The sequence below is a fragment of the Dendropsophus ebraccatus genome, chromosome 9 (genome assembly GCF_027789765.1).
Source record: "Dendropsophus ebraccatus isolate aDenEbr1 chromosome 9, aDenEbr1.pat, whole genome shotgun sequence".
NCBI lineage: Eukaryota > Metazoa > Chordata > Amphibia > Anura > Hylidae > Dendropsophus > Dendropsophus ebraccatus.
The window spans coordinates 38,102,458-38,130,426 of NC_091462.1; the positions used below are offsets into that span (position 1 = coordinate 38,102,458).

At 41.4% G+C, this 27,969-nt stretch overlaps 1 protein-coding gene across 3 annotated transcripts in view; it reads left to right on the forward strand.

Annotated features, from left to right (window-relative positions):
- The window catches only part of OSBPL6 (oxysterol binding protein like 6), a 152,333-nt gene extending 124,573 nt beyond the window's left edge, over positions 1-27,760 (forward strand). For 2 of the 3 annotated variants that reach the window (XM_069983011.1, XM_069983013.1), the window contains 14 exons: positions 647-812; positions 1,989-2,119; positions 2,954-3,061; positions 9,214-9,351; positions 11,267-11,354; positions 11,577-11,830; positions 12,615-12,752; positions 16,958-17,021; positions 18,013-18,091; positions 18,626-18,770; positions 20,104-20,248; positions 23,067-23,193; positions 23,919-24,041; positions 25,115-27,760. In XM_069983011.1, the coding sequence (XP_069839112.1) occupies positions 647-812; positions 1,989-2,119; positions 2,954-3,061; positions 9,214-9,351; positions 11,267-11,354; positions 11,577-11,830; positions 12,615-12,752; positions 16,958-17,021; positions 18,013-18,091; positions 18,626-18,770; positions 20,104-20,248; positions 23,067-23,193; positions 23,919-24,041; positions 25,115-25,223 (1,815 nt within the window). In that variant the 3' untranslated portion in view covers positions 25,224-27,760. The remainder of the gene's footprint in view (positions 1-646; positions 813-1,988; positions 2,120-2,953; positions 3,062-9,213; positions 9,352-11,266; positions 11,355-11,576; positions 11,831-12,614; positions 12,753-16,957; positions 17,022-18,012; positions 18,092-18,625; positions 18,771-20,103; positions 20,249-23,066; positions 23,194-23,918; positions 24,042-25,114) is intronic. The other variant, XM_069983014.1, reaches the window with a different exon arrangement.
- The last annotated feature ends 209 nt before the right edge of the window (positions 27,761-27,969 follow it).

The following is a 27,969-nucleotide window of genomic DNA, read 5'->3' on the forward strand; positions in this document are numbered from 1 at the left end:
TGGTTTCTGACCATAGCGCTTGAAAAAAATTGTGTTTTATTTTCAATAGCACCACACATATAATTTTTTTTGGTTTTGGTTTCACAGCACATTTTATGCAAAAATTAAGTCTGTCATTGCAAAGCACAATTAGTGACGCAAACATTAAGGGCTCGTGTGGGTCTGTATGGTCTTTTAAACACAAGTAGGAAAAAACGAAAGCGCAAAACTGAAAATAAGTATAAGGGTAATCGTGCTGTGAACCGCCCCTTCCATATTCACACATGTTGACTTTTATATATCTGATAATTACTGGATAACTATTTATTTTCTAAATAATTTAATTTCTTTTCTTGTTTTTCTTTTTAACCATTATCCAAGTACAACTTTATATTCTATTTTAGGATAGTGTTAATTGGGGGGGGGGGGTCTTCTTAGTGAAATACATCCATCCCTGGAGCTTACATGTGGATCAGTCAATAATATTCTGATTAAATATGAATGGTTTTCTGTATTATACTTTTCTTTGCAGTTCAGTTCAGAGTAGCAGTAAAATATTTAAGGTCACATGGTACACTCATACTATGCAGGTGCAGCAGGTTGGCCTAGTCGTGTGATATTGACCAATACTCCATAGGGCACCATTCTAATAGTTTATTTTTCCTAGGTACCTCTCAGCGCCTCAATGTCCCCAGTGCGACTGCACGCCTCCAACCCTAACCTCTATGCAGATGTTGAGTTCCAAAACCCTCCAAGTCATATAACCGATGCCCTGGAGTTTGCATCGGACTATACCAAGCTGCAGGAGGAATTCTGCTTATTAGCACAGAAAGGTTTGTAGAGAACAGAAGCAGATTGGTAGTTTATATAGTCAAGTGCCATCAAATATTCATTCCATGTAATTAAGAGGAGACACAAACGCATCATTGTGCATCAATTTGAAAGGTTTTAATTAGATTTTAAACATTTTAACGAGTAAGCAAACGGTAGCGGCTACCAGCAGACGCTCTGGTAAAGGGTTAGAAAGCCGATACAAAAACACGTCACAGGTTGTGTGAGGTATTGCAACTCGGGTCCATTCACTTTATTGGAGCTGAGTTTTAAAGCGAATGTACTATTAGGTACATTCGCTTTAAGTATTACCCATGTGCAGAACGTCGACGGCACAGGGAAGCCGATGGTGCCGCGTTCCTTTTTTTGAATCGCCGTACGGTTCCCGTGTACAGGGCCGTTCTATTCATGGGTACCGAGCCAGGGGTGAAGCAATGGAGCGAGCCGGCCCGCCCCCCAGTGGGAGGAAACCCCCTCCCCTCTATAATGCGGCTCCATTAGAATCAACTTGGGCCGGACTTCATCCCCGTCCCGCTACCCATGAATAGAAGGGTGCCGTACACGCGAACTGGGCCACAGGTCAAATAAAGGACCGCGGCACCGGCTTCGACGCCATTCTATTCACAGGTAATGGTACATTCGCTTTGAAGGGGTATTCTGCTCAAAGTTGCTGTCCTTGGGGAAAACCTAATGAACAGCCTTTTCTTACCTTACTATGCTCCCCTGGTGTTCTCTGACATCATCTCCAGGTGCCGGGTGAAAGATCCCGGGTGGCGTCCAGTATTGTAGCTCAATTCGCTTGTATGTATATATCTATATATGCTATGCTGCCATACCTTCTGTAGTGCAGTGATGTGAACCCCAGCAAGCCATAGTTCTGCATGGCTTCCTTTTTGTAATTTCCCACTTTTAAAGAGCCTGATTCAGATAATAATTCCGTGTCATACCAGTGGATTACCAGCAATAAAATTCTATATACCTACAATATATTCTTTATGGCTCTGACTGACTGAGCACCTAAATAAACCTAAGCAGCAATTGAATGTTCTGAAAGTGCCAGGCTGTCGAGCCTGTAATGGTGTGGTCCTGTAACTAGTTTACTCGGAACATTGGATTCTATTAGCTCACCCTGTATACTGTATCATAGATTTTAATCCTGTTATTTCTTGTGTTTCCAGTCCATTCCCTCCTGAAATCTGCCTATAACACCATAGCTATAGAGAAGGAGAAAATGAAGCAGATGGTTTCTGAACAGGATTACAGCAGCCACAATACACAGATTGTGCGGCTAAGACAGTCACTTTCTCAGGTAATTTTTTTTCGTGAATTACAAGGCACCTTTCCACGTCAGTGCTGTAGAAACGACTCAGTGACCCCTTCTGAACATCAACCATATGCTGAGCGCTAAAGATATCCCGATTCCTGATATGCCACAAAATGAATGTTGTAATCTGTACAAACTGAACCTCTGAGCATGCTGGGACACAAACCCTAATGTCTGTCTTCTCGCTAATGCAATCGATGCTGTGAATCCCTGAAATGCATTTTAGTTCTCTTAGGCTGGGTTCACACTATGTTTTTTTCATTTCTTCTTGTGTGCATCCGTTTTTCCTTAGATTTTCATTATAAAAAAAAGCGGATCAAAACAAATCTGTTTTTTTTTTGTTTTTTTTACGTACACAAAAATAAGGTCAAGTATGTTTTTGAGTACGTTAAAAAAATGGATGCGTTTTGATCCATCTTTGTATAATTGAAGTCAATAGAAAAACTGATCAAAAAGAATGCACTCAATTGCATCCGTTTTTCCATCCGTTTAAACAGATGAAAAAAACGCATTGCAAAAACGAAGTGTGAACCCAGCCTTAGCAACAGTACCTGCTCTGCATTATTCAAGGCACACAGGAGTTGGGAAGCCTCTGTAGTACAGGAAAGCATCAGTTTTATGTGCTTGAAAGGTCTAAGGAAGCTGCTATGGTTTAGGCCTTGTTCAAACAGTGCACATCTGGTGCTGTTTTTGTATGCATTTTATGCATATTGTTTTTCTGACATAATTATTCCAAAGTTTTTTTGAAATTGCTAAAGAACCTAGAGCTAGTTAAACTACACTACTACTTTTAAGTAATTTTAATCTCTTATTTTACAGGCACTGAACCACAACTCTGAGCTGAGAAGTCGACTTAACAGAATACATACTGAGTCAGTCATCTCCGACCAGGTTGTCAGTGTCAACATTATAGCAAGTCCAGATGAGGTTATTATTTTGCCCATTATTCAATTCTTACATTTTACGTATACGAGAAGACATTCTTTTAGCATATGGTAGCGGTATTGAGGCCTATGGACACATCAGAATTGGGGAATACTCCCCATGTATAATTCCACCATGTATGGAAACAGAATGTGATCAGAGCCTAAGGCTACATTCACACATTCCGTAGTTTTGTCCAAAATTGCATATCTAGAAATTTAGGGCCCACTGATTTCACTTAGGCTGTGAAATTTAACAAACATGGTGTAAAGTGAAACTGGCTCAGTTGCCCCTAGCAACCAATCAGATTCCACCTCTCATTCCTCACAGACTCTTTGGAAAATGAAAGGTGGAATCTGATTGGTTGCTAGGGGAAACTGAGCCAGTTCAACTTTACACCATGTTTGATAAATCTCCCCCACTGTCCGTATATTTACGGATTCGCACAAATTACTGACAAGCTCTAGTATCACCTTCCCCTTTTTTGCTGATCTGCATACAGATTACAGATCCAATACGTATGATCAACACGCATAATTTGTGGCTGTTGAATTCTTTAGAGAGTAACTTTCACATGTCAGTGCAGGAGAGAACTCTAAGCATTTGGGTTATTTTCCATAGACGACATTATTTCCCATAGCTGTTTACCATGGTTTGTCTCATATGATTGCAATATCATTGTTACTGTGATATTCTCACATACTAATTGGCTTCCGACTAGAAGAAAGCTGCCTGGGAGATATTTGTTCCTGTAAGGCGAGTGAGAGGTGCCCTGCAGTAATCATTATCCTCACAATTAGCCAGATTGCCTGTGAGCAAGTTCTGAACTTTAGCATTGTAAACCCTGACTATAGCAGTCAGCAGTGCGCCCTGAGTAATAAATAATGGGAATCTCTCTGACTATTAAGCAGGTACAGTTTTCTCTATGATTTCCCATAGGCAGGTTTTCTATTTCATCTGATCATCCAGTTTCCTTTAAGTTTTTTTTCCATCTTTTAATGTCCACACTAAAAATGTTATCAGCCGAGCCGACAAACGAGATTTCTTATTTGTTGGCTAATCGCTGGTTCTTTTACCTAAGCTCAATATTGGCAGACCTGCCTCCCAATATAATCAGCCTGTGTAGAGGAACCCTAAGGGTCCTATTACACAGAGCGATTTTTAACAATTAATGACTAATGATAAACTATCACAAACGAGATTGTTTATCATTAACCTGAAATCGTTTACCATATTACACAGAACGATGGTTGTTAGTTACGATCATTACTACGATCGTTATTGCGATTGTTACTATAATCGTTTACTTCATCTGATCCCAGCAAAATAATGAACAATGTGCAATTACACTAAGCGAAAAAGTGCGGAACTTGAGAGAACGAATGTGGTATTACAGCGAACGATTAACGATAATTTTAGGTTCAGCTCTAAATCAACAATCAACGACATACGAACGATTTTTCGATCGTTGCCTGCAATTACACAGAACGATTATCTGTTAAATTTGAATGATATAACAATTTTTCGCATGATCATCGTCCAGTGTAATAGGGCCCTAAGCCTTAGACAGAAGACCCCTTTAAATAAAGCCACCTAGAAATCCACTTAAAGGGAATCTTTTAGCACTCTTACCCCACCTGAGTACTTGTAGCTCATCCGTCCAAGTGTCAAGGAGGAGTTTCGGCTGTCCAGTTGTGGCTCTGTTACGCCTCCTTTTTGGTTCCTCCTCCCTCCTCTTTTTGTAATAATAACTTCATGACCGCTTCCAGTTCCTGTGCCGCTGATGATGCACACGTCTTGTGTCCTAAACTCATTCAAGCCCTGTAGCCAGGAAAAGTGGGGTATGCGTGCTGAGCATTAAAGCTTACTTCCATCAATGCGTGTGCCCCACTCTTCCCAGCTACGTTATCAGCGCGGGAATTGGAGGACTATATGAAATTATTATTCAAAAGGAGGAGGAACCAAGGAGGAGGCGTGACAGAGTGCGGCATGCCCGGGAGCCGCCACTCCTCTTTGACTACACCAAGGTCTCTATTACACGGAAAGATTATCGTGCAAAAAATCGTTATATAGTTCGAATTTAAACGATAATCGTCCTGTCTAACCACACACAGCGATCGAAAAACTGTTCGTGTGTCGTTGATCATTGATTTAGATCTGACCCTAAAATCATTGTTAATCTTTGTTAAACACTCGCTGTAATTCCGCATTTGTTCACGAAGCGTTCAGTGTAATTGCTAACTCTTTAACTGGGATCAAATGGAGTAAACGATCGTGGTAAAGATCGTAACTAACGACTATTCTGTGAAATATGGTGAATGATTTCAGGTTAATGATAAACTATCTAGTTTGTGATCGTTTATCGTTAGTCGGTAATTGTTAAAAATCGCTTTGTCTGCATTTTCTGCTACATGGACCGATAATCTACAGGTACCATGTTAAATAGAGTGCTGTGACCTATATAACACTGTCAGCAACTCGGGTCAGGTCAGAGTGCTAAAGGATTCCATTTAAAAGACATGTCTTGGCGATTTAAAGGGAACTCTTGGCGATCACTTGGAGCCACTGTTAAGCTATGTTGTATGTTGTTGTTTTTTTCTTAAGGGAAAAAAACTAAAAAATTTTGTAAACTTTTTAATAGTTTTTTTTAGGAGGCTCAGATGGAGGGCCCCTGCTATGATGTTCATATACCCTAATTAACCATATAGACAGGGGTTTACTAAAGAAGCCACATAATTTATTTATTTATTTTTTTCCATTAAAACCGCAGCTATGGTGGCGAGAGGTTAAATACAGTATACATTTTCATTAGAATTCAAATTTATTTTAAAATATGTTAATGTTTAGTAATGTGTCCACTTCCCCTTGTAGCCTTTGTAAAAGATCCTACAGTACACATAAAATGTTTCCTCGGCCTGTACCATGTAGTTGCCATGACAGTCTGTTCAGGCTTCTCTTATTATCGAGGTTCACCAGAGGAGTTTATTTTTGTTCCGTCAAGAATTACAGTTTGTCTCCCGTTAATTAAATGTTTAATAATTATCTAGAAAAGGATTTAGCGCTGTTATAGTGACCTCTAGTGGACAACTTACACTGCTGGCTTTCCACACTATGGGGATCTTATCATATAGATATTAACTGCTCAAAAAAATTAAGGGAACACTAAAAGGCCACATCCAATATCTCAATGAATGAAATATTCCAGTTGCAAATCTTTATTGAAAAAATCCAATTTAGGTCTGGATTTGGAATAATACTCAAAATCAAAGTGGAAAATCAAATTACAGGCTGATCCAACCTCAGTGGAAATGCCTCAAGACAAGGAAATGAGGCTCAGTAGTGTGTGTGGCCTCCACGTGTCTATATGACCTCCCTACAACGCCTGGGCATGCTCCTGATGAGGTTGCGGATGGTCTCCTAAGGGATCTCCTCCCAGCCCTGGATTAAAGCATCCGCCAACTCCTGGACAGTCTGTGGTACAAAGGTGTAACATGGCGTTGGTAGATGGAACAAGACCTTATGTCCCAGATGTGCTCGATTGGATTCAGGTCTGGGGAACGGTTGGGCAGTCCATAGCTCCAATGCCTTCATCATGCAGATTTTACTGAAAAAAGCTGGATCGTTTTTTCTTTTTCTTCATCATGCAGTAACTGCTGAGACCCTTCAGCCACATTAGGCCTAGCATTGCACCAGCATATGGTCTCGCAAGGGGTCTTAGGATCCCATCTCAGTTCCTAATGGCAGTCAGACTACCTCTAGCGAACACATAGAGGGCTGTGCGGCCCTCCAGAGAAATGCAACCCCACACCATTACTGACTCACTGCCAAACTGGTCTTGCTGGAGGATGTTGCAGGCAGCAGATCACTCTCCACGGTGTCTGCAGACTCTGTCACGTCTGTCACATGTGTTTAGTGTGAACCTGCTCTCATCTGTGAAGAGCACAGGGGGCCAGTGTCCATTCTACCGATATTGGTGTTCTCTGGCAAATGGCACACTGACTAGTGGAAGTTGGGCCCTCATTCCACCCTCAAGGAGTCGGTTTCTGACAGTTTCGCAGCCTGCTGGAGGTCATTTTACAGGGCTCTGGCACTTCTCCTTCATGCACAAAGGCGGAGGTAGCGGTCCTGCTGCTGGGTTGTTGCCCTCCTATAGCCCCCTCCACGTCTCCTGGTGTACTGGCCTGTCTCTTGGTATCTGCCCCATGCTCTGGACACTACGCTGATACACACAGCTAACTATCTTGCCACAGCTCACATTAATGTTCAATCCTGGATGAGCTGCACTACCTGAGCACCTTCTGTGTTCTGTATGTATGATACCTCTATGGGTGAAAGTAATGACAAAATGCTAAAGTGACCAAAACAACAGCCAAAAGGATGAGAACAGAGAAATGGTCTGTGGTCACCACCTGCAGAATCTCTCCTTTATAGAGCTCTCTTGCTCATTGCCGATCATTTCTACGAGTTGCCTGTTCCATTTGCACAAAAGCAGGAGAAATGGATTCACAGGGTGCTTAATAACATGGAGACATAGAGATTTCACAGAAGTGATCGACTTGGAGTTATACTCTTTGGTCTAAGTGTTCTTTTTTTTTTTTTTTTTTTTGAGCGGTGTATAATATACAATGTACAGTGTACGTAAGGGGCGGATCCATAAGGTACTGGTTTATTTTACTAAATGGCATAATGCAGTCGACAGTAAAAAGATCCTAAAAAATGGAACCTCCCTTCAGCAAAATTACACTGAATTTATTTGGGAGAGCTCTCCCTATATTAAATACTATACTTACTTTATGGTTCCAGATTCTGTTTGGAGCCTACATAGATGGTGAGAATAACAGTGATGTACCCCATTATGTCAGATCAGGCTGTTAGGAGCCATTTGTACATTTGTAAATGTCTTACTTGTAAAAATGCAGAACTAGGATCAGGCATTGGTGGTTTAGTCTGCAGCGTCTGCAGTTTGCATGGTAACAGCAGGGTCATAGTTCAGAGAGGATACCAGGAAGTGATTACCTCCATGGGGGAGACAAACAGTACAGAGATGTAAGCTACTTTACTAAAAATAGCATACTTATATATGTGTGTGTGTGTGTGTTTGTGGTTCATGGTGCACAATTTTGTCATATAATAAGCCAACTAATAGATTTCATAGATAGTAGATTACTTATATTTTATAGTTGAGTGACTAAATTAAGAAAAGTATTACATTTATCATTACTGATTTTTATTTTGGTTCATCTTGTGCATATTGGCATATTGTTCTGTCTTGGTTGGGAGGTACAGAGCACTCACAATTGGTAGTCCACCACCAATATCTGTAGAATTGGAGGGAAACTTATGATTGCTGCACCCCTGGTGGCAAGGCGGAGTGACCGGGAGAAAGGGGGCAGGCTTTAAAGTTTCACTGTCGTTTAAATTTTATTTTGCCGAAATCAATAGTACAGGTGATTTCAAGAAACTTTGTAATTGGGTTTATTAGCAGAAAAATGCATTTTTATCATGGAAAAGCAGTTTGAAGCTCTCCCCCCACTGTCTTCATGGTTCTCTTATGTAGAGGGGAGGGAGATGAGGCACCAAAACAGGACAACAAAGAGTTAATTTACAGCTACATCACTGGGCTATCTGCTCTGAAGTCAGCACTGACCTCTCTGACATCTGAATACAGGCTTTCACACAGCTCCCGCTATGTAATCCTTTGTTCTATGCTCTGTCTTTGTGACTAATCTCCCTCCTCCCCTCTCCATTACACAGGGCTCGACTGATGTAAAAGAGTTGAGATTTCCTGATAATGAGCAGTGAATGAGAGAGAGAGAAAGGGAGGGGGGGGGACCTGGGGAAAGTCTTTTTGAATGCAGATAATGGCATATCTGCCCAATAAACCCAATTACAAAGTTTCTTAAAATCGCCTGTACTATTGATTCCCCCCGAGAACACATTAAATAGGTTTTCAAACAGCTTTTCTCCCATGGAAATAACACATGAAACTACATTTTATATATTTAGATATATTTGATCTTCCATCTAGCTATAGGTAAAGGTAATAGCCTACAGCTTGCTTTCTTTTATATGTGCTCTCACATCACACATTTGTCTGTACACGTAAAATACTCCTAGCCCTGACAGCTCATCTATATTTCTTGTTCCCACTGCAGACTCCAGAGCAAATCCATGTCAATCTGCCTCTATCCCAACAGGTCTCTAATGAGGGCAGGTTGTCCATGTCGGAGTCGGTGTCTGAATTCTTTGATGCTCATGAGGTTCTTCTTTCTGCCAGCTCTTCAGAGAATGAGGTAAGCAATGTCCCCTGCCAGTCGAGTTCATTCAAAGTAGAGGATTTATAATCATTTAGATGACATCCAGACTGTTGAGATCACAGGGGTTTGTCTAGAGTTGCTATCATTGCAGCATAAATTCAGCTGTGAGACTTATTAGGTCTATAGTTGTTTTTTTTTTTACTGATATCAGTTAAAACACAAAGTATATTAGACTTTTCCTCAAGGGTCGCATGATTATGGCAGAAGACTCAAACAGAGGGTGAACCTATTAAAGTTAAAAGGGTTTTGTTAAGTATATAAAAAAATCCAGAAGGTAGGAGAATGTGTCCCCAGATGACCCCCAGATGATGCCACTATTGCTCAGAAGTAGTCATCTTTCATTTTCATTATTTTGCCCAACTCTGTGCACCAACATTGTTTATAGGCTGCCAGAGCTTTCTGTTGGTAGACTTATTAATTAATGTTAAATGTATATTTATATAAGTAGTCACATAAGGGCTATTGCATGGAGTAATTATCGGCCAAACAAGTAGATATTGTCATATGTAATAGACCCAACGATCTGCTGATCACATCTCTTTTTGTGGGCCTAAACATCGTTAGTCGGCTGAACCCTGTAAGAATGGGATGGCTGGTCAACAATGCTGTTTGTTAAAGGGGCTGTCCAAACTGCCGATGTCTGTTTGGCACCACCTCTAGCTAGTTCCAGTAATGCGTTGGCTCTACAAGAACTGCTCGCTTAACCAATCTCTGAGATATTCATAGCTGTGGCTTGTTATCAGCTGAGAAGGGCTGATCCTGTGGGGTCAACGTGTCACAGGAACCAGGATGCTGTGGTGGGGATCGATGACCAGAAGCTGTTGGAATAGCAGCTGCTGGGGAATTGGGGTAGGTCTTATTTGTGCACCACCCCCCAGACATTTTTTATGGACAGTAACTTTTTTTTATCCCTAGACAATCCAGCTAATGTTGTGTACCTTTACCTGCACAATAACTAAAGCTCCTTTATCGAGTTCTAATCTGCTCGATTGGCACTCCTATTGGGCCAAGGGTCTGGCCAGTGGCCTACCTATCGTGGAGGCAGACCATGCAAGTGCTATGGGGCCTGTCCCGTGGCAATCCATTCTCCCAGCTTCCCAGCACGACATTGATGTTACTCGTGTGTTGGGGTTATGGTAGTATTTAACACTGAGGGACTGTGTCGGATCAAGTGAGTATGGGTTATTGCTATGGGGCCCTGTACATGTTATTGCTATGGGGCCCAATGAATCCTTGCTTCGCCCCTGGGTCTGACCAAATAAAAGTAGCCCTAAAATGTGATCTCCTTATTTTTTAAATTGGTGCTTGTTTCAGCAATTGGATATACAATGAGCCTAAAGGCCCCCTTAGGGTGCGTACACACGTACAGGATCTGCAGCAGATCCGACGGCCCAAATTTGATTTGTTTTAAATCTGCAACTTCAAATCTGTGCCATCAAATCTGCTGCAGATCCTGAACGTGTCAACGCACCCTTATACAAGCTGATTATCAGATGAGTGAGAGCATTTGTAAGAATGCTCATTTCCAACAAGGACCAACAATCAGCCTGCAAACTAAAATATGGTCAGCCATTGGCTAATTGTATTTTGTGCGCCCATTATAATCAATATTATTGGTGTAAACAGGGGATTTGCAGGTGATAATGATGAGGTTAATGGCTGCACGAACAATAAAACGATCATTCCTGCGGCCCAACCACTTCATCAGTCAAGCCCTATGAATGAGCACCAATCGCAGGAATTGGCCCTCTTCATCTGGGGAGCATTGGTCCGTGGTCCATTGCCCTAAGAATCAGAGGGCAGTGGACCTTGTGCTTACTAGGGAGGCTATCCTTTCAGATAAAATGCTTTAAGGTATTAGTTGTGTTCATGCTTGTTCCTTTGCTCCTAGGCATCAGACGATGAGTCCTACATCAGTGATGTCAGCGATAACATCTCTGAAGACAACACCAGTGTGGCCGATAACGTGTCCCGCCAAAGTAATTCTCACATAAAATACAGATACAATCTTCATGTTATTTTGTCATCCTCTATATCAGTTGAAATTCATTTCTGCAGTGCGGACAAATTAATTCAGCTTTACACCACTAGACTACCTTACTTATTGGTATAGGCCATTGTGTACTCTATGCTTGCATGTTGCTATGCTTGGAGTTATATATACATTTGTAGGGTTCTAATCTTTCTGTTTTGTCATCCAGTTCTCAATGGAGAAATTTTAGGTAGCGGATTCCGAACGGGACGAAGAACAAGTCTACCTGCTCCTTCACCTGATACCAGCAATATCAACTTATGGAATATTCTAAGGAATAACATTGGCAAAGACTTGTCCAAAGTCTCCATGCCTGTAGAACTGAATGAGCCACTTAATACCTTACAGCACCTTTGCGAAGAACTGGAGTACAGTGAACTGTTAGATAAGGCTGCCGAGACGGACGATCCTCATGAACGCATGGTACCATTGATATATAGCAGTAGAATATCTAATATACATAGTAAACGTGTCTATTAGGTCAACATATTAATTGTGATAGGAAAGGTGTTTAAAGGGAATTATCTATACAAAAATCTATGCTTTTACTGTTCATGAAGTTCTATGGATGATCAGCGTGATCTCTTTCCCACGGAAGATCAGTTAATATAATACGTAATCCATGATCCACCGAATGCATGATGGACTCCCTGGCAATATTACTATTTTAACCTTCCTTTTGCAACTGGTTTATACATACAGGTATATATAAATGCTGTAAAGATATCACCTCAAAATGTTTAGAATTAAGACAGTGACTTAGTAAAATGTCCAATATTAGGGCCCTTTCACACTACACCGAAATTCTGCTCGGAACCCCTGTCCACGGACTCTGCACTGAATCCTGCCTGCCATCTTTTTCAGTGGGAGGCCTCACGCACCTTCACACCTCTGTGCTCAAAGAATTGACATGCCAATTCTTTGAGCGGAAAGCGGAAGCCTCCATTTGAAAAAGATAGCAGGTGGGATTCAGCGCAGAGTCCATGGGCATGGGTTCTGAGCGGAATTTTGGCACCGATTCTATAGTGTGAATGGGCCCTGAGGCTAGATTGCCACTGTGGAATCATAGCTGGGAAAAGCCTTTGTCTGGTAATATTGACGGCCACAAATAATGATCATGATACATTGCGATAATGAGGTTGTGTTATAGTACCCTGGATAATCTTACCTCACAGTAAATTAGGTTCTTACTCTCTCTCTCTCCTAGGCCCTTATTGCTGCATTTGCAGTCTCAGGATATGCTGCCACATATTACCGAGCTGGGAGCAAGCCTTTCAACCCTGTGCTCGGTGAGACTTATGAATGTATAAGAGAGGACAAAGGATTTCGATTTTTTTCAGAACAGGTGAAGTTAATCCGTGACACCAGACTATAACAGAACTTGTAACTTCCTTTCCGTGCACTCTGTTCCTCAAGCTGAAATAACAGGATTGACCGCAGGTTTCCCAATAATATTAGAAGCAAACTACATTAGAAGTTTAAAGACCCCAAAGACAACCATTGTGATTGTTTAATAATTGGTTTGAAAGTTCTTCTTCATATACTGAATTTGTAAGGTTTACCATCCAACTAAACCAGTTAAAGTACGTTTTCCAGCCCTACAAAAACATGGCCACTTTCTTTCAGAGACTATACGACTCTTGTCTCCAGTTCACGTGCGGTTTGCAATTAAGCTCCATTCACTTCAATAGAACTGAGCAGAAAAACCCCACCCAAGCTGGAGACAAGAGTCGTGCAGTTTCTGGAAGAAAGCAGCCATGTTAATGTAGCGCTGGATAACCCCTTTTAAGCAAATGTACCAGTACATCGCTAGTCTATTAATGAGCACAAGCGGGGCATGAATCACTGGAGGTGGGTGTGATGATTTGCCCTGCCCTCCTCTTTGTGACACGGCTCCATTGATTCTAATGGACCCGCATCACAGAGGGGAGGGGGTTTTGCCACAGTGGGGGCTGGCCCTGTGCCGTCATGTAAAAAAAAAAGCGATGTACTGGTGGTACCTTCGCTTTAAACAGGTTCTCAATGTGCATAAAGGTTATTTCTTTAGCCTTAAAAATCAGTAATAAAACATACTAATTTAGTGGTGTTCTCATGACATCTTGTATCCTGCACTTATTCTGTACCAGTGATGTGTTGGGGGGCTGGCTATGTGGCTTGGTTCACTAGCTAAGACAGTCCTTTCCTCATCACTGCTGAATCAGGGTGACATAAGGGGGCTGGCTTAGCTAGTGAACTGAGCCACACAGCCAGCCCCCTTACACCATATTACTGCCATTTGGAACAGACTGTAATGATAAAAACATGAAGGTGCACGTTACAGGACCGGTACTGACATTGTGAATATAGTACAGCTTTTATCATTCTATAATATCAGTAAGTATTACTAATTCATGTTTGCAGACTAAAGGAATAAATTGTTCATCCTTTTTAATCCTTCTGAGAGTTCTCATAATTCAAGAATTGAAAGGGGAACCCCAGGAAGAGGTTAAAAAATGAAACTTCTACAAAAGCATATAGGATTACTTACCTATCTATCTCAGTTTTGAAACTACCAAAAATCCATTTTTCTTTTTTTTTTTGGGAGGGGGTTGTTCTGTATTGTGTTTCTGTGCTTCCTGGTTGAGCAGTTCCCGAAATGCAATGCTTTTCCTCAGCTGATCATCACAGTCCCCCACCCATAACAATCAGTAAAATTAGTGCTGCACCTGCTTTTTGCCATTCGGAGAAGGTGGATCACTCAGGGGATTGGGGCATCCAGCCAAGCCTCCTGTGAGATCACACCCTGCCCCCTGTCTGCATCATCAGCCTGTGTTCAGCAAGCACACACAATGTGAGACGGAGGCATGGAATATTGTCTCCTAGGGGGGATAGCAGAAGGAGCAGGAGACAATGTGGATTGACACAGAAGCCATTTTTCTTCACTTCCTGGATTTCTATCAGCTACCAGTCTGGCAGAACCGTACAGATATGGTAATACATTATATAGACACATCTATATAACTTTTATCGTACTTTTAATAGAAAAAAGGTTTCCTTATCCGGAGTTCCCCTTTAAAGTTTTAAAGGCTAAATTCTATTTTTTATGATTGCTTGGGAAACTAGATTTAATTCGTTCAGGTTTGTCAGGTTTTCTTATAGAGACATTCTTGGGAAAACAGTTTCTCATTATAACTATTCATCAGGGAGCTCTTTAGAGGTTGGGGTCATCTATATAAATAAATCCTTGGTAACACTGTATGTTTAAGGGTATTATACCGCTCTGGAAAGCTTGAATCCTTTCCTCTAGAAATGGGATGTGTGAAATGAATAGGACTGAGCTGCAGTACTGCACACAACCTATGTAGAGGTGTACCTCTTTTTTGGAACAAGGCAACTACGACCCGATGTATTGAAACTATGGGGGAGATTTATCAAATTGGTGTAAAGTAGAATTGTCTCAGTTGCCCCTAGCAACCAATCAGATTCCACCTTTCATTTTTCAAACAATCTGTGAGGAATGAAAAGTGTAACCTGATTGGTTGCTAGGGGCAACTAAGACAATTCTACTTTACACCAGTTTGATAAATCTCCCCCCTCTACAATTGAGCCAGAATTATCAGTGTGATGCAGGCTTTGATAGATCTGTTGCATCAGAAGAATGTCTATAGTAAGTTTAGACCAACTATTTGCTTAGAGTGTTTTAGACTTCTTAGCCAAGTTTTGGTGCGTTTTTCTCCATAGTGGCATAGCTTAGGCCACACCCACTTTTAAACCGAGGCCACACCCCCTTTCAGACCCAGCAGAAAAGTGGCTAAAAATGCATAATAAGGCTATGTTCACACTACGTAAAACTACGGCCTTTGTTGTCGATGGCAACAACGGCCGTAGTTTTTGCGCAGCGGAACACAGCCTATTAAGCAATGGGATCCCGGCCAGAGTGTACACACATCGTATACGCTCCGGCCGGGATCTGTGCGGCCCCGCAAATAACTGACAGGTCAGTTTTCTGCGGCCGGAATTCAGTGAGTTCCGGCCGCAGAAAGACCTGTGAGTTCACTGTGTGCTATGGTAAGATCTGATGCGCCTGCCGGTCTCATACGGAACGGCCGGTCTCATACGTTCTGTGAACATAGCCTAAAGGTGGAGAAAGTTTCTGTGCAGTTTTGGGTGGAAACACATTAGTATATCTGGACCTATGTTTTTTAACCCCATGCAACCTCTTTGTTGGTGTGGTCCCACAGATATTTACATGCACTGACTGCTTAGCTACAGCAATTTTATCAGGTGGCCACCTGCAATGGCTACTGTTACCACTGTTAGACTGTACTGTTTGACACTATACAATCAAAGCTAAGTCACAGTTCAGGGACACACCCCCAACCAGTCAATTTATCTGATTGGATAGTTACAGACAGTCTAGTAGCACACCCTAACTGGTAACACCCAGTTGGCTATTTAGACATATACGTATTTAGTTAGAATAAAAGAGGAACAATACAACACAGATCTATAAGAAAATATGTTCCACAATTGTTATTTCTTGGGAAAAACGAGTATTTACCATCTGGACAATCTCTAAGGGTGGTATTACACGGAACGATTTATCGTTCGAAAAATCGTTAAATCATTCGGATTTGAACGATAATCATTTCGTGTAATAGCAGGCAACGATTAAACGACCAACGAGAAATTCTTGATCGTTTAATAGGATCTGGACCTATTTTTATCGTTTGATCGTTCGCTTATCGTTCGCACATCGTTCGGTGGAATAAGAATTCACAGCTGAAACGTACGCAATAGCGACGACTAAACGACCGCAAGAACGATCATAAATAACGATCATCGTTTCGTGTACTTGGGCGAACGATTTCGGGTCGTTTGCCTTAGCGGTCGTTTAAGATCGTTAATCGTTAGTCGTCAGAAAATTGCTTGGTGTAATAGTACCCTATGACCAGACTAAAGCTGCCCTGTTGGTCATTACTGGTCTGGATTTTCTTAGCTGTGATTGCCATTAGCTTTTTGTTGGCATCATGATATGCCAACATGTTTTGTATGGTTGCCTGGAGTGTACCAGAACAGACACATGTTACCTATAGGGATAAATTCATGTAGCATGGTCAGCACCCAGTCAGTATATAAATACTTCTCATATAATAAATGTTGAGCATGAAGGCAAAGCCACTGGATAGCGGGGTAATCACAAATTCCTTCAGCTCTTAAAATTCATATATTTTATTGTAGCAAATTCATAAAATCACCGACGCGTTTCAAACCAAACTGGTTCTTATTCATGGTATCTTGGTCTGGATAAATAGGGAATGTGTATTCAACATGAAATCACCATAAAGCAAATAAGCTGTTCCAATACATCTCTGTGTGCCTTCTTCCACACAACCCCTGTCATCACAAAACACACCTTCCATATCCCTTTAACTTATCATGCAGAATGTTGGGATTCCATTGTTACAATGGCAAAAATAGAGCTGAATACTGTTCTTGTCTAAATGTTAACATAGCCTTTTAATCAGCTTAGCCATAATATTGTAAAAGTATCTGTTTTCTTTTTTTCAGGTTAGCCATCACCCCCCAATTTCTGCCTGTCACTGTGAGTCAAAGAATTTTGTCTTCTGGCAAGGTAATGGTGATCATGCCATTTAACACCTTTAACATTAACTTATCATGCAGAATGTAAGGATTCCATTGTTATAATGGCAAAAACAGAGCTGCACGCTGTTCTCGTGTGTTAGGCTGGTTTCCCACTGCGTTTTTTTGCAGTTCTTTTTTTTTATCCATTGTATGCAGAAAACGGATGAAAAAACTGATGCATTTGTGTGCATCCATATTGATCTGTCTTTTCATTGACTCCCATTATTAGAGATGAGAGAACCTGGAGCATGCTCGAGTCAATCCGAACCCGAACTTTCGGCATTTGATTAGTGGTGGCTGCTGAAGTTGGATAAAGCCCTAAGGCTATGTGGGAAAACATCGATATAGTCATTGGCTGTATCCATGTTTCCAGACAACCTTAGAGCTTTATCCAAGTTCAGCAGCCCCAGCTAATCAAATACCGAACGTTCGGGTTCGGATGGACTCGAACCCGAACCCGGTTTGTTCATCTCTCTCTATCTATCTATATATATATATATATATATATATATATATATATATATATATATATATATATATATATATCAGTTTGTTTTTTTTAACGTACACGTAAACCATGTTTTTGTGTAAGTTAAAAAACAGATGCGTTTTGATCCTTTATTTTTGTAATGCAAGTCAATGAAAAAACAGATGCGCACAAAAGCATCAGTTTTTTGCATAGATTCCTTATGTGTATGTTCATTATTTGTATCCTTACTCTCTCAAGTAAGGAAGATAAAGCTGCCTTGCGTTTTTGCAGGATTCTTTGCCATCTTTTGGGATAGCAAAAATCAAACCTAGCCTTGTACGGTATATATTCTGCAATGGGAGCTACATCTAGACCTTGACTGACATTAGCTCCGTATTTGGGACCTGCAGCACCTTTGATAACATGCTCACATAGGAGATATATCGATGACGGTGACATTCTTTCTCTTTTGACTTTGTCCTGCTTCATAAAAGGAATTTTGTATTTTCAGATGTCAGATGGAAAAATAAATTTTGGGGAAAATCTATGGAAATACTGCCTTTTGGAACAGTGAATGTTACCCTTCCTAAGTGAGTTATTTTGTATTTATGTACAACCAGATTAGTCAATCTCTCTATCCACCCAACCATCTATATAGCTTATGTATCTGGTTCCACAATTGTAGACTTGAAGAGTCCATGACTTTCTTACCGAGTTGTGTATAGGTTCTGGAAATGAAATAGGCCAGTGCTTTTCCATTCCAGTCCTCATGGTCCACCAACAGATCATGTTATGAGGATTTCCACAAAAAATTAGTATTTTGAAGGTGATTTCACAGGTGTATGGGATATCCTCAAAACATGACCTGTTTGTGGACCATGAGGACCAAAAGGAAAATACCATACCGGGAGAGTTAGATGTACATAATATCTACATACCTGCAAGAAGTTATGTATCATTAGCATTGTTAGACATGGTTAGCGATGTCTGTGCAGACCTTGCTTAGTACATGAAAAATAATAAAATGTAAAAGTTTCATTAAAGTTTAGATTTAACACAACAATCCTCCTCATTATAATTAGGTATTTAAAGGATTGATCTTTTTTTTTTTTTTCCATTTGTAGATATGGAGACTGCTATGTCTGGAATAAAGTAACAACCTGCATACACAACATCCTCAGTGGTAGAAGATGGATTGAACATTACGGGGAGATCACCATCCGGAACACAAAGAGCGGTGCTTCTACATGTAAGATGACATTCATCAAGGTATGGAGGTGACCACCAATTCAATCAGTCCTATTCTGAGGATTTTACTAGATTATATGCTGTCAGTTCTGACAGTATGACCTATTGGTCTGTGACAACGTTAATGTATACCTATAAGGTGTTTTATATATTTTAAAGCTTGTTCAATATATCTCGTTGAGAGCCATGTTGTGCTCCTATTCCATCTAGGAATAAAATAATGGTGCTATGATTTGAAATGGTAGCATGGGTCCAGTTCCTGGCCAGCAATGTATTTCCCATGCAATGGCCATGGCATTGGGGATGTAGTATCACGTGTAACATGTAGACAACTCCGGTCTGTCAGTATGGGGGGTGCTGTTAAAGAAAGAATAAGGAAGAGGTGTCCCAAGTTGGGAGCCTCCTTTTATGATGCCATATGCACTGATAGGGTACATGATCAGGGGTTATCTCTATCAGACAGATCATTTTATTCATGTATTGGAGGACTTAAAGGGGTACTCCAGAGGGAAAAAAATTTAAAAAATGTTTTTAAATCACCTGGAGTTGGAAAGTTATACAGATTTGAAATTACTTCTGTTTAAAAATCTCCAGTCATCCAGTACTTATGAGCTGCTGTATGTCCTAAAGGAAGTGGTGTATTCTTTTCAGTCTGACACAGTGCTCTCTGCTGCCACTTCTGTCCACACAGAGCAGGTGAGTTTTTTTGGGGGGGGATTTGCTGCTGCTCTAAACAGTTCCTGTCGTAGACAGAGGTGGCAGCAGAGAGCACTGTGTCAGACTGGAAAGAATACACCACTTCCTGCAGGACATACAAGAGGTGATAAGAACTGGAAGACTTGAGATTTTTTTAATAGAAGTAAGGCTAGGTTCACACTGCGTTTTTGCAATCCGTTTTTTGATATGTTTGTGTGCATCCGTTTTGATCTTTTTTTCCATTGACTTCCATTGTAAAAAAGAAACGAGTCAAAAGGGATCAGTTTTTTTTAACGGACACAAAAGTAGTGTCAGCTACGTTTTTGTGTCCGTAAAAAACGGATGCGTTTTGATCCGGTTTTTTTACAATGGAAGTCAATGGAAAAACAGATTCAAACGGATGCACACAAATGTATCCGTTTTTTCCATCCGTTATTTGCAGAAAAACGGATTGCAAAAACGCAGTTTGAACCCAGCCTAAGTTACAAATCTCTGACACTTTCTGGCACCAGTTGATTTGAAAGATTTTTTTTTTTTTTTTTTTTTTTGCTGATCTATCCCTTTAACTGCAGTGCTAATGGGGAAAGGTGAATTACGTAAGGAAATGCTGTGTATTTTTTTGAATAATTATATTAAAGTAGTCTTATTTCTCTCCTAGGGAAATTACTGGAGCTCCAATGTAAATGAGATTCATGGAGTGGTGATGGATCAAGAAGGAAAGGTTGTGCATCGACTGTTTGGGAAATGGCACGAGGCACTATATTGTGGGGATGCCCCTGCAGCAAAATGCATATGGAGGCCAGGTATAACAAAGCTATGGACAACATGATATTAATATATTATTTTGTAGCATTGATGGAAAACCTAATGGAATTGGGCTATGACTGACCAGAATCTGCAGAGTAATCACAAAGAAAATTCAATACCATTCAGAATGTACACCCAAGCAAAGTGCCAGCGCTCTATAGATTATCTGTACTCCTGAGAATACACTGTTTAGTTCAGGAAAAAAACTGGACTTTGGTCGAGATTTATCAAATTGGTTTAAAGTAGAATTGTCTTAGTTGCCGCTAGCAACCAATCAGATTTCACCTTTCATTTTCAAAAAAATCAGAGGAATGAAAAGTGGAATCTGATTGGTTGCTAGGAGCAACGTGGCCAGTTCTGCTTAACACCGGTTTGATAAATCTCCCCCTTCTTATTTAAACTCTTTACAGCCCGGGACCGCACACATTAGCCGCCGCGGCAGATCGCCGTGGCCGGCTTATCAGCTAGTTAGATGCAGCTGTCAAAGCTGACAGCTGCATCTAACTAACGTTACAGCTCTATCCCTGGTGTCTAGTGGGGGAGATCGCTTCCTCGCGATGCGATCGTGGAGGGGCAATCCCTTCTGCCTACCCAGCCAAGCCTCAGTGTCTGAGTTGAGTGATGCTGATCCCGGCTCGGTAATAGATTGCTTCTGGCTCCAGCAGCCCTAAGCAGCCCATCACTGTTCTAATGGATCAGTGTATTATAAGTACACTGCAGTGATCTCTATGAGAGATCACTGCAGTAATAATAAAAGTCCCCTTCCCCGGTCAATGCAAAGTACAATTAGTCGGTCAATCCAAAGTACAATTAGTCCGTCAATCCAAAGTACAATTAGTATAAAAAAAAAACACAACATGTTGGTCTGTAGGTGAAATATTGCAAGCGCTATGGCTTTTTAAACACGAGGAGAAAATGAAAGAGCAAAGCTGAAAATTGGCTCCGTCATTAAAGGGTTAAGGGTACAAACACACAGGCTTGCTTCGGGGGTCCCCAGCTGGACATCCAAGTCAGCCAATCAGTGCGCTGCCCTGCCACAGTGCCCTGATTGGCTGAGAGGGACGTACAGACACCGGGAGCCCCTGAGGCAAGCCGGAGCGTGGAGCAGGTAATGTATGCTCTAGCCAGCGGGGGGTTAACAGGGCAGTCTCCTTACAATCTTTGCAAAAAGCGGATGAAAAAAAGGATTGCAAAACCGTAGTGTGAACCCAGTCTAATAAACAACATGTCTAGTAACACTGCAGGCTTGGTGTGATTCTCTTAGCTCTCCATTGAAAACACTGATTGATAGTCCAGCTTAGAATAGCAGGGAATTTACATGGTATTGACAACTATTTTTAACACAATTTAAAGGAATTATAAGGGGCAAGAATAATAAAGATTTGATTTTTCTTTTGTAGAAACAGTAAAACCTTAGCCTGTAGGCCCTGTCTTGTACTGTGGCTTCTTTTCATTGACTTAAAGTGTATCTGCCATTTTATGAGATTTTTTTAAAAACTTTAGATTAACTCCTCAGATCGCTTCTTCTAAACAGACTTTCACCAATTCACCAATGTGAGATGGGCTTAAGCGTACTTAAAACGATCGCAATAACGATTTTTCCAAACGATATATAGTTCCATCAAAACGCTGATCGTTATAAAAAACACATTGTTACTTCGAAATCGTTAATCGTTCGATTGGGCAAATTATCGCCCCGTGTAAACGGACCATGAGAGCACCTTCCATGGTGCTCAGCTATTTCTCATTTACTATATTTCAGGAGACTGGCCCAGAGCTGTGCTGTATACCAGGAGTACACATACAGGAACTCTAATCACAGTAGAGCGCATACTCCTCTAAGCACATACTGTGTTTGCACGGTGCTGTGTTAGCAGGAGTTAGGCTTCCTTCTTATCAGGAAATCCCCATAGATTTTCAGACCCATAGGGTTCTATGTGGCACAAACAATCTTCAGGATTTTTCCTGAAGGGCGTCCATGTTGGAAAATAGGCCCAGAAGCTATAGGATATGTCCTATAATTGGCTGGAATTCTGGCAGGGATGCCCCATAGAGCTTTATAGGGAATTCGGAAATCCAGACAGGTCCAGATGCGCATCTGAAAACTGTCCAGAATTCTACATGCACCGCCTGCCAGACTGGGCCAGGACCAATGCCAGCACCCCCCGGAAAAAGCTGCAATGCTGTACGTGCTCCTAATCACCACACTTGTGTGCTCGCAAACCTAGAAGACAGAAAGAGAAGCCGAACGGGAGCACCGCTGTAGCCCACAGCAGTTGACAATAGCTTTTTTTCCCCCTTGTATTATTTTTTTCTATGATCAGTGTTTCCTGACCGTAAAAACAGCCAATTACTGTAACCACTGGACTGCTACTGCTGAAAACCTAAACGGGGTATTACACCGAAGCACTGTGCATATAAAACAATATGTGCACTATTAACAAGGCAGAGCTGCCCAGAATTATATGGGTGGCGAGATATGGGAGGGAAACCTTGATTTACCTTTCTGGAACAGTGGCACAGCTTGCAGGTACACAACCCAGAATCTCTCTCTTTCCAGCACAACCGGCAGACTGCAGAGAAGTAAGACATTTAGTGACTTATCCCAATAAAATTAGTAATCACATAGGCTATCACATGGAGAGAAGTTGTATGAAACAACAGTGAGGATTTATATAGGGCAGAGATGCAATACCAGACACAGCTCATAGGCAAGAGCGACCAAATTCCTTTTTAAAAAAATGACAACATTTTTGTATTCTTTAAATAATTCTATTTTATAATTGTATTTTATTTTTTATTTTTTTTTACAAGGTTCTATGCCAACCAATTATGAACTCTATTATGGCTTCACAAGATTTGCCATTGAACTAAATGAGTTGGATCCTGTGATGAAAGAATATCTTCCAAAGACGGATGCAAGATTCAGACCGGATCAAAGGCAAGAATTGTTCATATTTAATACTAGAATTTTTTTTACGTTGTTATTCTAATGTACATGAAATGGTAGGGAAACTAATGTGCAGAACATGAAAAGCGTTGTAAACATTAGTAACCTCCTGATTGGAGGCTAGAGCTGTCAGTCAGAGCAGAAAGGAGGGGTCAGGGAAGCATTCAGCAAGAGAGCTTTAGTGCTCCCTCCTGGGCACTTGCTATAGTGTTTCTGGGGGCTATAAAAACTAGCATCTCCTGGTCACGCCACTTTCATGACCTTCATGACCATCACTCCACATATGTTTACACTACTTTCCGCATCCTCTGTATAAGACCTTATCTACACATCAGTATTTCTCCAGGATAAGTGATGCCTCTATTTTTACGGATCCGGCCGTAGGGCGAGGCTAGCCTTGAAGTAGCCAGGCAATGCTTCAGTAAAAAACAGACAGCACATAGATGGTGCATCCGTATGTGGGACATTTAAAACTGACCCATTGACTTCTATTGCAGCTTCCGTGCGACAAAAACGGATAGGTGCAGGTCCTACTTTCTTTGCCAAAAATCTATTTTTTGTTTCTTCTTTCTCTCTGTAAATCAGGATCCTGATTTATGGACAGAAAAAAACTGATGTGTGGATGAGGCCCTATGCTGTCACTAGGGGACCCTGTAATGGACATTACTACTAATGGACATCTAATTTGCATTTACTTTGTATTTTTTTTCCTTTAGGTTACTTGAAGAAGGGAGTGTTGAAGCTGCCTCTACAGAAAAACAGAGGATAGAAGAGCTTCAGAGAACTAGGAGAAAATACTTAGACGATAACCATATAGACTATACACCAAAATATTTCCGGTAACTTTTTTCCCTCTCTCTCATCTCCATCCACCATTCCCAACATCAAGAAATCCATGGTCCACTATGTACTGGCCTATATTTTTCTAGTGATGTATATAAACACATGCCCCATCTCAGTGTGGCAACACCATTTCTCCACAAGAGTGCTGAAGCAGCCTTGTCCCCATTATTCTAAGGATCAGTCTGTTCCCATTGGTTGGATTCCCACCTATCAAAGATAACATGTATAATCAATATGCATATGACAGGGACGTAGCTAGGATTCATGGGACCCCATGACAAAAAAACTGAACGCACCCCCCACGCCTACATCAAGTAGGCAACCTGTGTAAACACACAAGCTCACCTGGCTTCCTTGGTCCTCTGGTATCTTCTTCTCCCTGCTCTGCAAATGCATGAGTGACGTCACCCATACACCGCCAGAGCACTACGAAGGCAGCTGCCTGCCAGCACGAGAGGGATTGGCACAGCGGGTAGCCAATGGCTCCTCACTGTGTAAATCATGGCACAGCTTTTGAGTATCGCTGGGGAGGGATGGATGAAGACAATGATGTCCACTTACCTCCCCGACTCCAGCGCTGGGCCTGCATCATGCTGCTCTGGTCCCCTGGTCTCCTGCTGCTCATTACTCAAAGTACCTTGAGACATGACGTTGGCAGGCCCACTCAGCCTTTCAGCAGCTGTAGCGGGCTGCCCGGAGTACCCCTTTAACTGTAAGCACTCAGGAGTGCACAGGGACCCAGGCTGACGAATAGGCCTGTGGATGAGCACTGCTGTGAATAGTGGTCGGTTCGGGCCATGGGCGGCCACCCGAACAGCCCATATTATAATGCACCGCTGGCTTGGCGGGCCCCCTTAGTGCACGGGCCCCATAGCAGTTGCGTGGTCTGCCTTTATGCTAGCTATGCAACTGGCTTATTATAGGAAAACAACCTGGGTTGTTCAGCAATCCCCCCCCCAATCTTTTGTGAAATGCCATTCTTGACTCCCTAAATTATAATAATTTGACGACTATTGGTGTAACATTTTTGAGTTAATACTTGTTCCCCTCTCCATATTTCTATTTGCAGGAAGGTGGTTGATGCCCATAATAAGGAGGTTTGGGTTTCCAATGACACCTACTGGGAATTGCGCAAGGACCCTGGTTTTAACAAAATAGAATTACCCACTCTTTGGTGATGTTAGAATATGGATTTGTTAAACCTCTCATCCTATCAACAAATCAATATCTATGCACAGTTCCGTTTCATTTTGCTACGAGATTTATTTTTTGTGACGCATCATGCCATTTGCTTTTATATTCATTTTTCAAAAAGAAGAAAAGAAACTTGTTGCTTGTATAACATGTAAAATATACAGAGTTATTAAGAATATTTGCTGCATTTGTAGAAAGGCAAAGGCAGTGAAGTATAGAAGCTGCAGACCTCTTCTTTCTATACTTGACCTGCTGTAGGCCTAGATGCTCCGATTTACCCTCATCCCGATGAATGTTCCGATGCTTTTTCATTACTAGGACATTTGCCATTAAACAGCATACTTGCACAGATATTTTGCTGTAATTGGAATCATTTTCCTATGGGAAAAGTATTCAGATTATAGCAAAAATCAATACTTACTGACATTGCCTCCATGCCAAATTCTTGTGTAGAGTACCCTATCTGTCCGGTCTAGTGATAATCTGATGAGAAAATGTATATCAACCCCAGGATTAGAAAACCATACCTGCTTTTAAAAAAAAAAAAAAAAAAAACAGTGCCACCCCTATCCTCAGCTTGTGTGTAGTATTGCAGCTCACTTCCATTGAAGTAAATGGAGCTGTGCTGTATCACCACACACACACTGTGGAAAGGTATGGTGCAGATTTTGGAAGAAAGCAGCTATGTTTTCTAATCTTGGATAACCCCTTTAAACTCTCAAGGTTATAATATTAACCCATGTGAAGCTAACCTTTATGAAAATTATGAATTTAAGTAAAGCTCCATCTTTTATATAGGGCTCATGCACATGACTATAGCACGGCACCTTTCAGTCTCTGAGTTGTACTGAGTTGTAATACAGCCCCTGTAAATCTAAGGGCCCTATCTGTGAGAGTCTAGGTGTTGAAACCCCTGCCAGTCGCTAGAATAATGGGGAAGAAGTGTGTGCAGCTATACACAATGTGCCCCTTCATCTCTCTAAACAGCTATGGTGAGCAGTATATAGTTACAGTAAAAGTTTATGGGACTTTCTGTGTACGAATTTAAGTCCCATAGACTTCTATTATAGTTCTGTATATTGCTTATCATATCCATTTGTAGCAGTTTAAAGGAGAGGTCCGGGCTCTGACTTTTTTTTCCAAAAGATCCGGGGAGGAGGTGGCTGAACATAACAACATGTATTTACCTCCTCGGCTCCAGTGCAGGGGTCCGCTGTGCTCCACTCCGGTACCCCGGCTGCTTCCTGTTCTGAGCAGGGACCCGGGTCAAGACGTTTCAGACCTGCTTAGCCAGTCAGTGGCTGTAGTGGGGAGGTAAGTGCATGTTTTTATGGTCAGCCACTTCCTACCTGGCTTTTTTTTTTTTTAAAAGGAACTTTGCCTGGGCTTCTCCTTTAAGGGGGCACATTGCATGCAGCTGCCCACTTCTGCCCCTTTAGTCTACTACTGAGTGGGGGTCTCAGCACCCGGACCCTCATTGATATAAAGATTTTTTGTACTCCCCTTTTCCATTTCATCAGTGTTGGCCGTACATCCTATGATTTTAACACTGTACGAAAGATCAGACCAGCCGATGAACAAGTCTCATTCATTGGCTGATCGCCAGCCCTTTTGCTTGGGCCAATAAGTAATTTTCTTGTAAAAGAGCCTTTAGCTTCTCATCTGGGGCAAAGATACAGATTGCTGCCCTAGCCCTGTTCCTGGACACCCTAGGTCAATGCAGAGTAGCTTGTTGGCACTGAGCACCCAGGGCACATGCCCTTCTACTCCCCCAAGCTATGCCCCCATTTTCTCTTTCAAATTTTATGCAAATCCATAGGCTCTGTTTGCTTCCATGTGGCACCATTGTATAGCAGCTTTTCTAAAAGTAAAGTTCCTTGGGGGGGATTATACCGCCATAAAATTACATCTGTTCAACATGGCACATTTGTATATGAAACGGATGGGGGGGGGCTCATACAGAGGTCCAGTGAAACTCCATAGACTTACAAGCAGAGTGTATCAGCCCATACAACTCAGAGGTTAGGGGAATGAACCACCTAAAATATATAGTAGCCATATTTACTCTCCAGTTGAATGTATTTATTGTTCCCTGTTATCAGCCATTCACATTTCAGATATGTTTTGCATTGGATTAGTACCAGGACATTCGGACAACGTCTGCTCCCATGATCCCTTCTTGGCCCGACACATCTCCAGTTCTGGTACCTATGTGCAGATAATATTAGCAGCTATTTTACTATACTCTTAAGACTTTTGTACTATAGGTTTACCGTTCTTTTGATGTTGCTCTTTTAATGGAGATATAGATAGTGTTACGTCTCTATACAATAGTGCAAACCCAGATCCGCTTTGCCATGCTGCATTATTATAACTGGACAAACACAGGTTACGTATAAAAATACCGCCCAGAATTGGTAACATCGGAGACCTGATCTGCTGCCAGATTTTATTTGTTATGTAAAGCTTTAGCTGGAAAATAATGTTCTGCTCATATACATTGCATTTTGTTTTCATGAAACCCGTAACTATTGTCTTTATTGCTTTGTTCTTTACAACATGTAAAATTCTGATAATACGTTAACTTCTAATAGTCATATTAGACTCGGAGCCTTAATTATTTATCTTGGCAAAGCAGTCAAGTGGGTGGTCCTACTCAGTGCTTTCTTATACACAGCTGTCAGTAACTGAATAGGGCCGCCCACTTGACTACTAAGTCCACAATGAGTA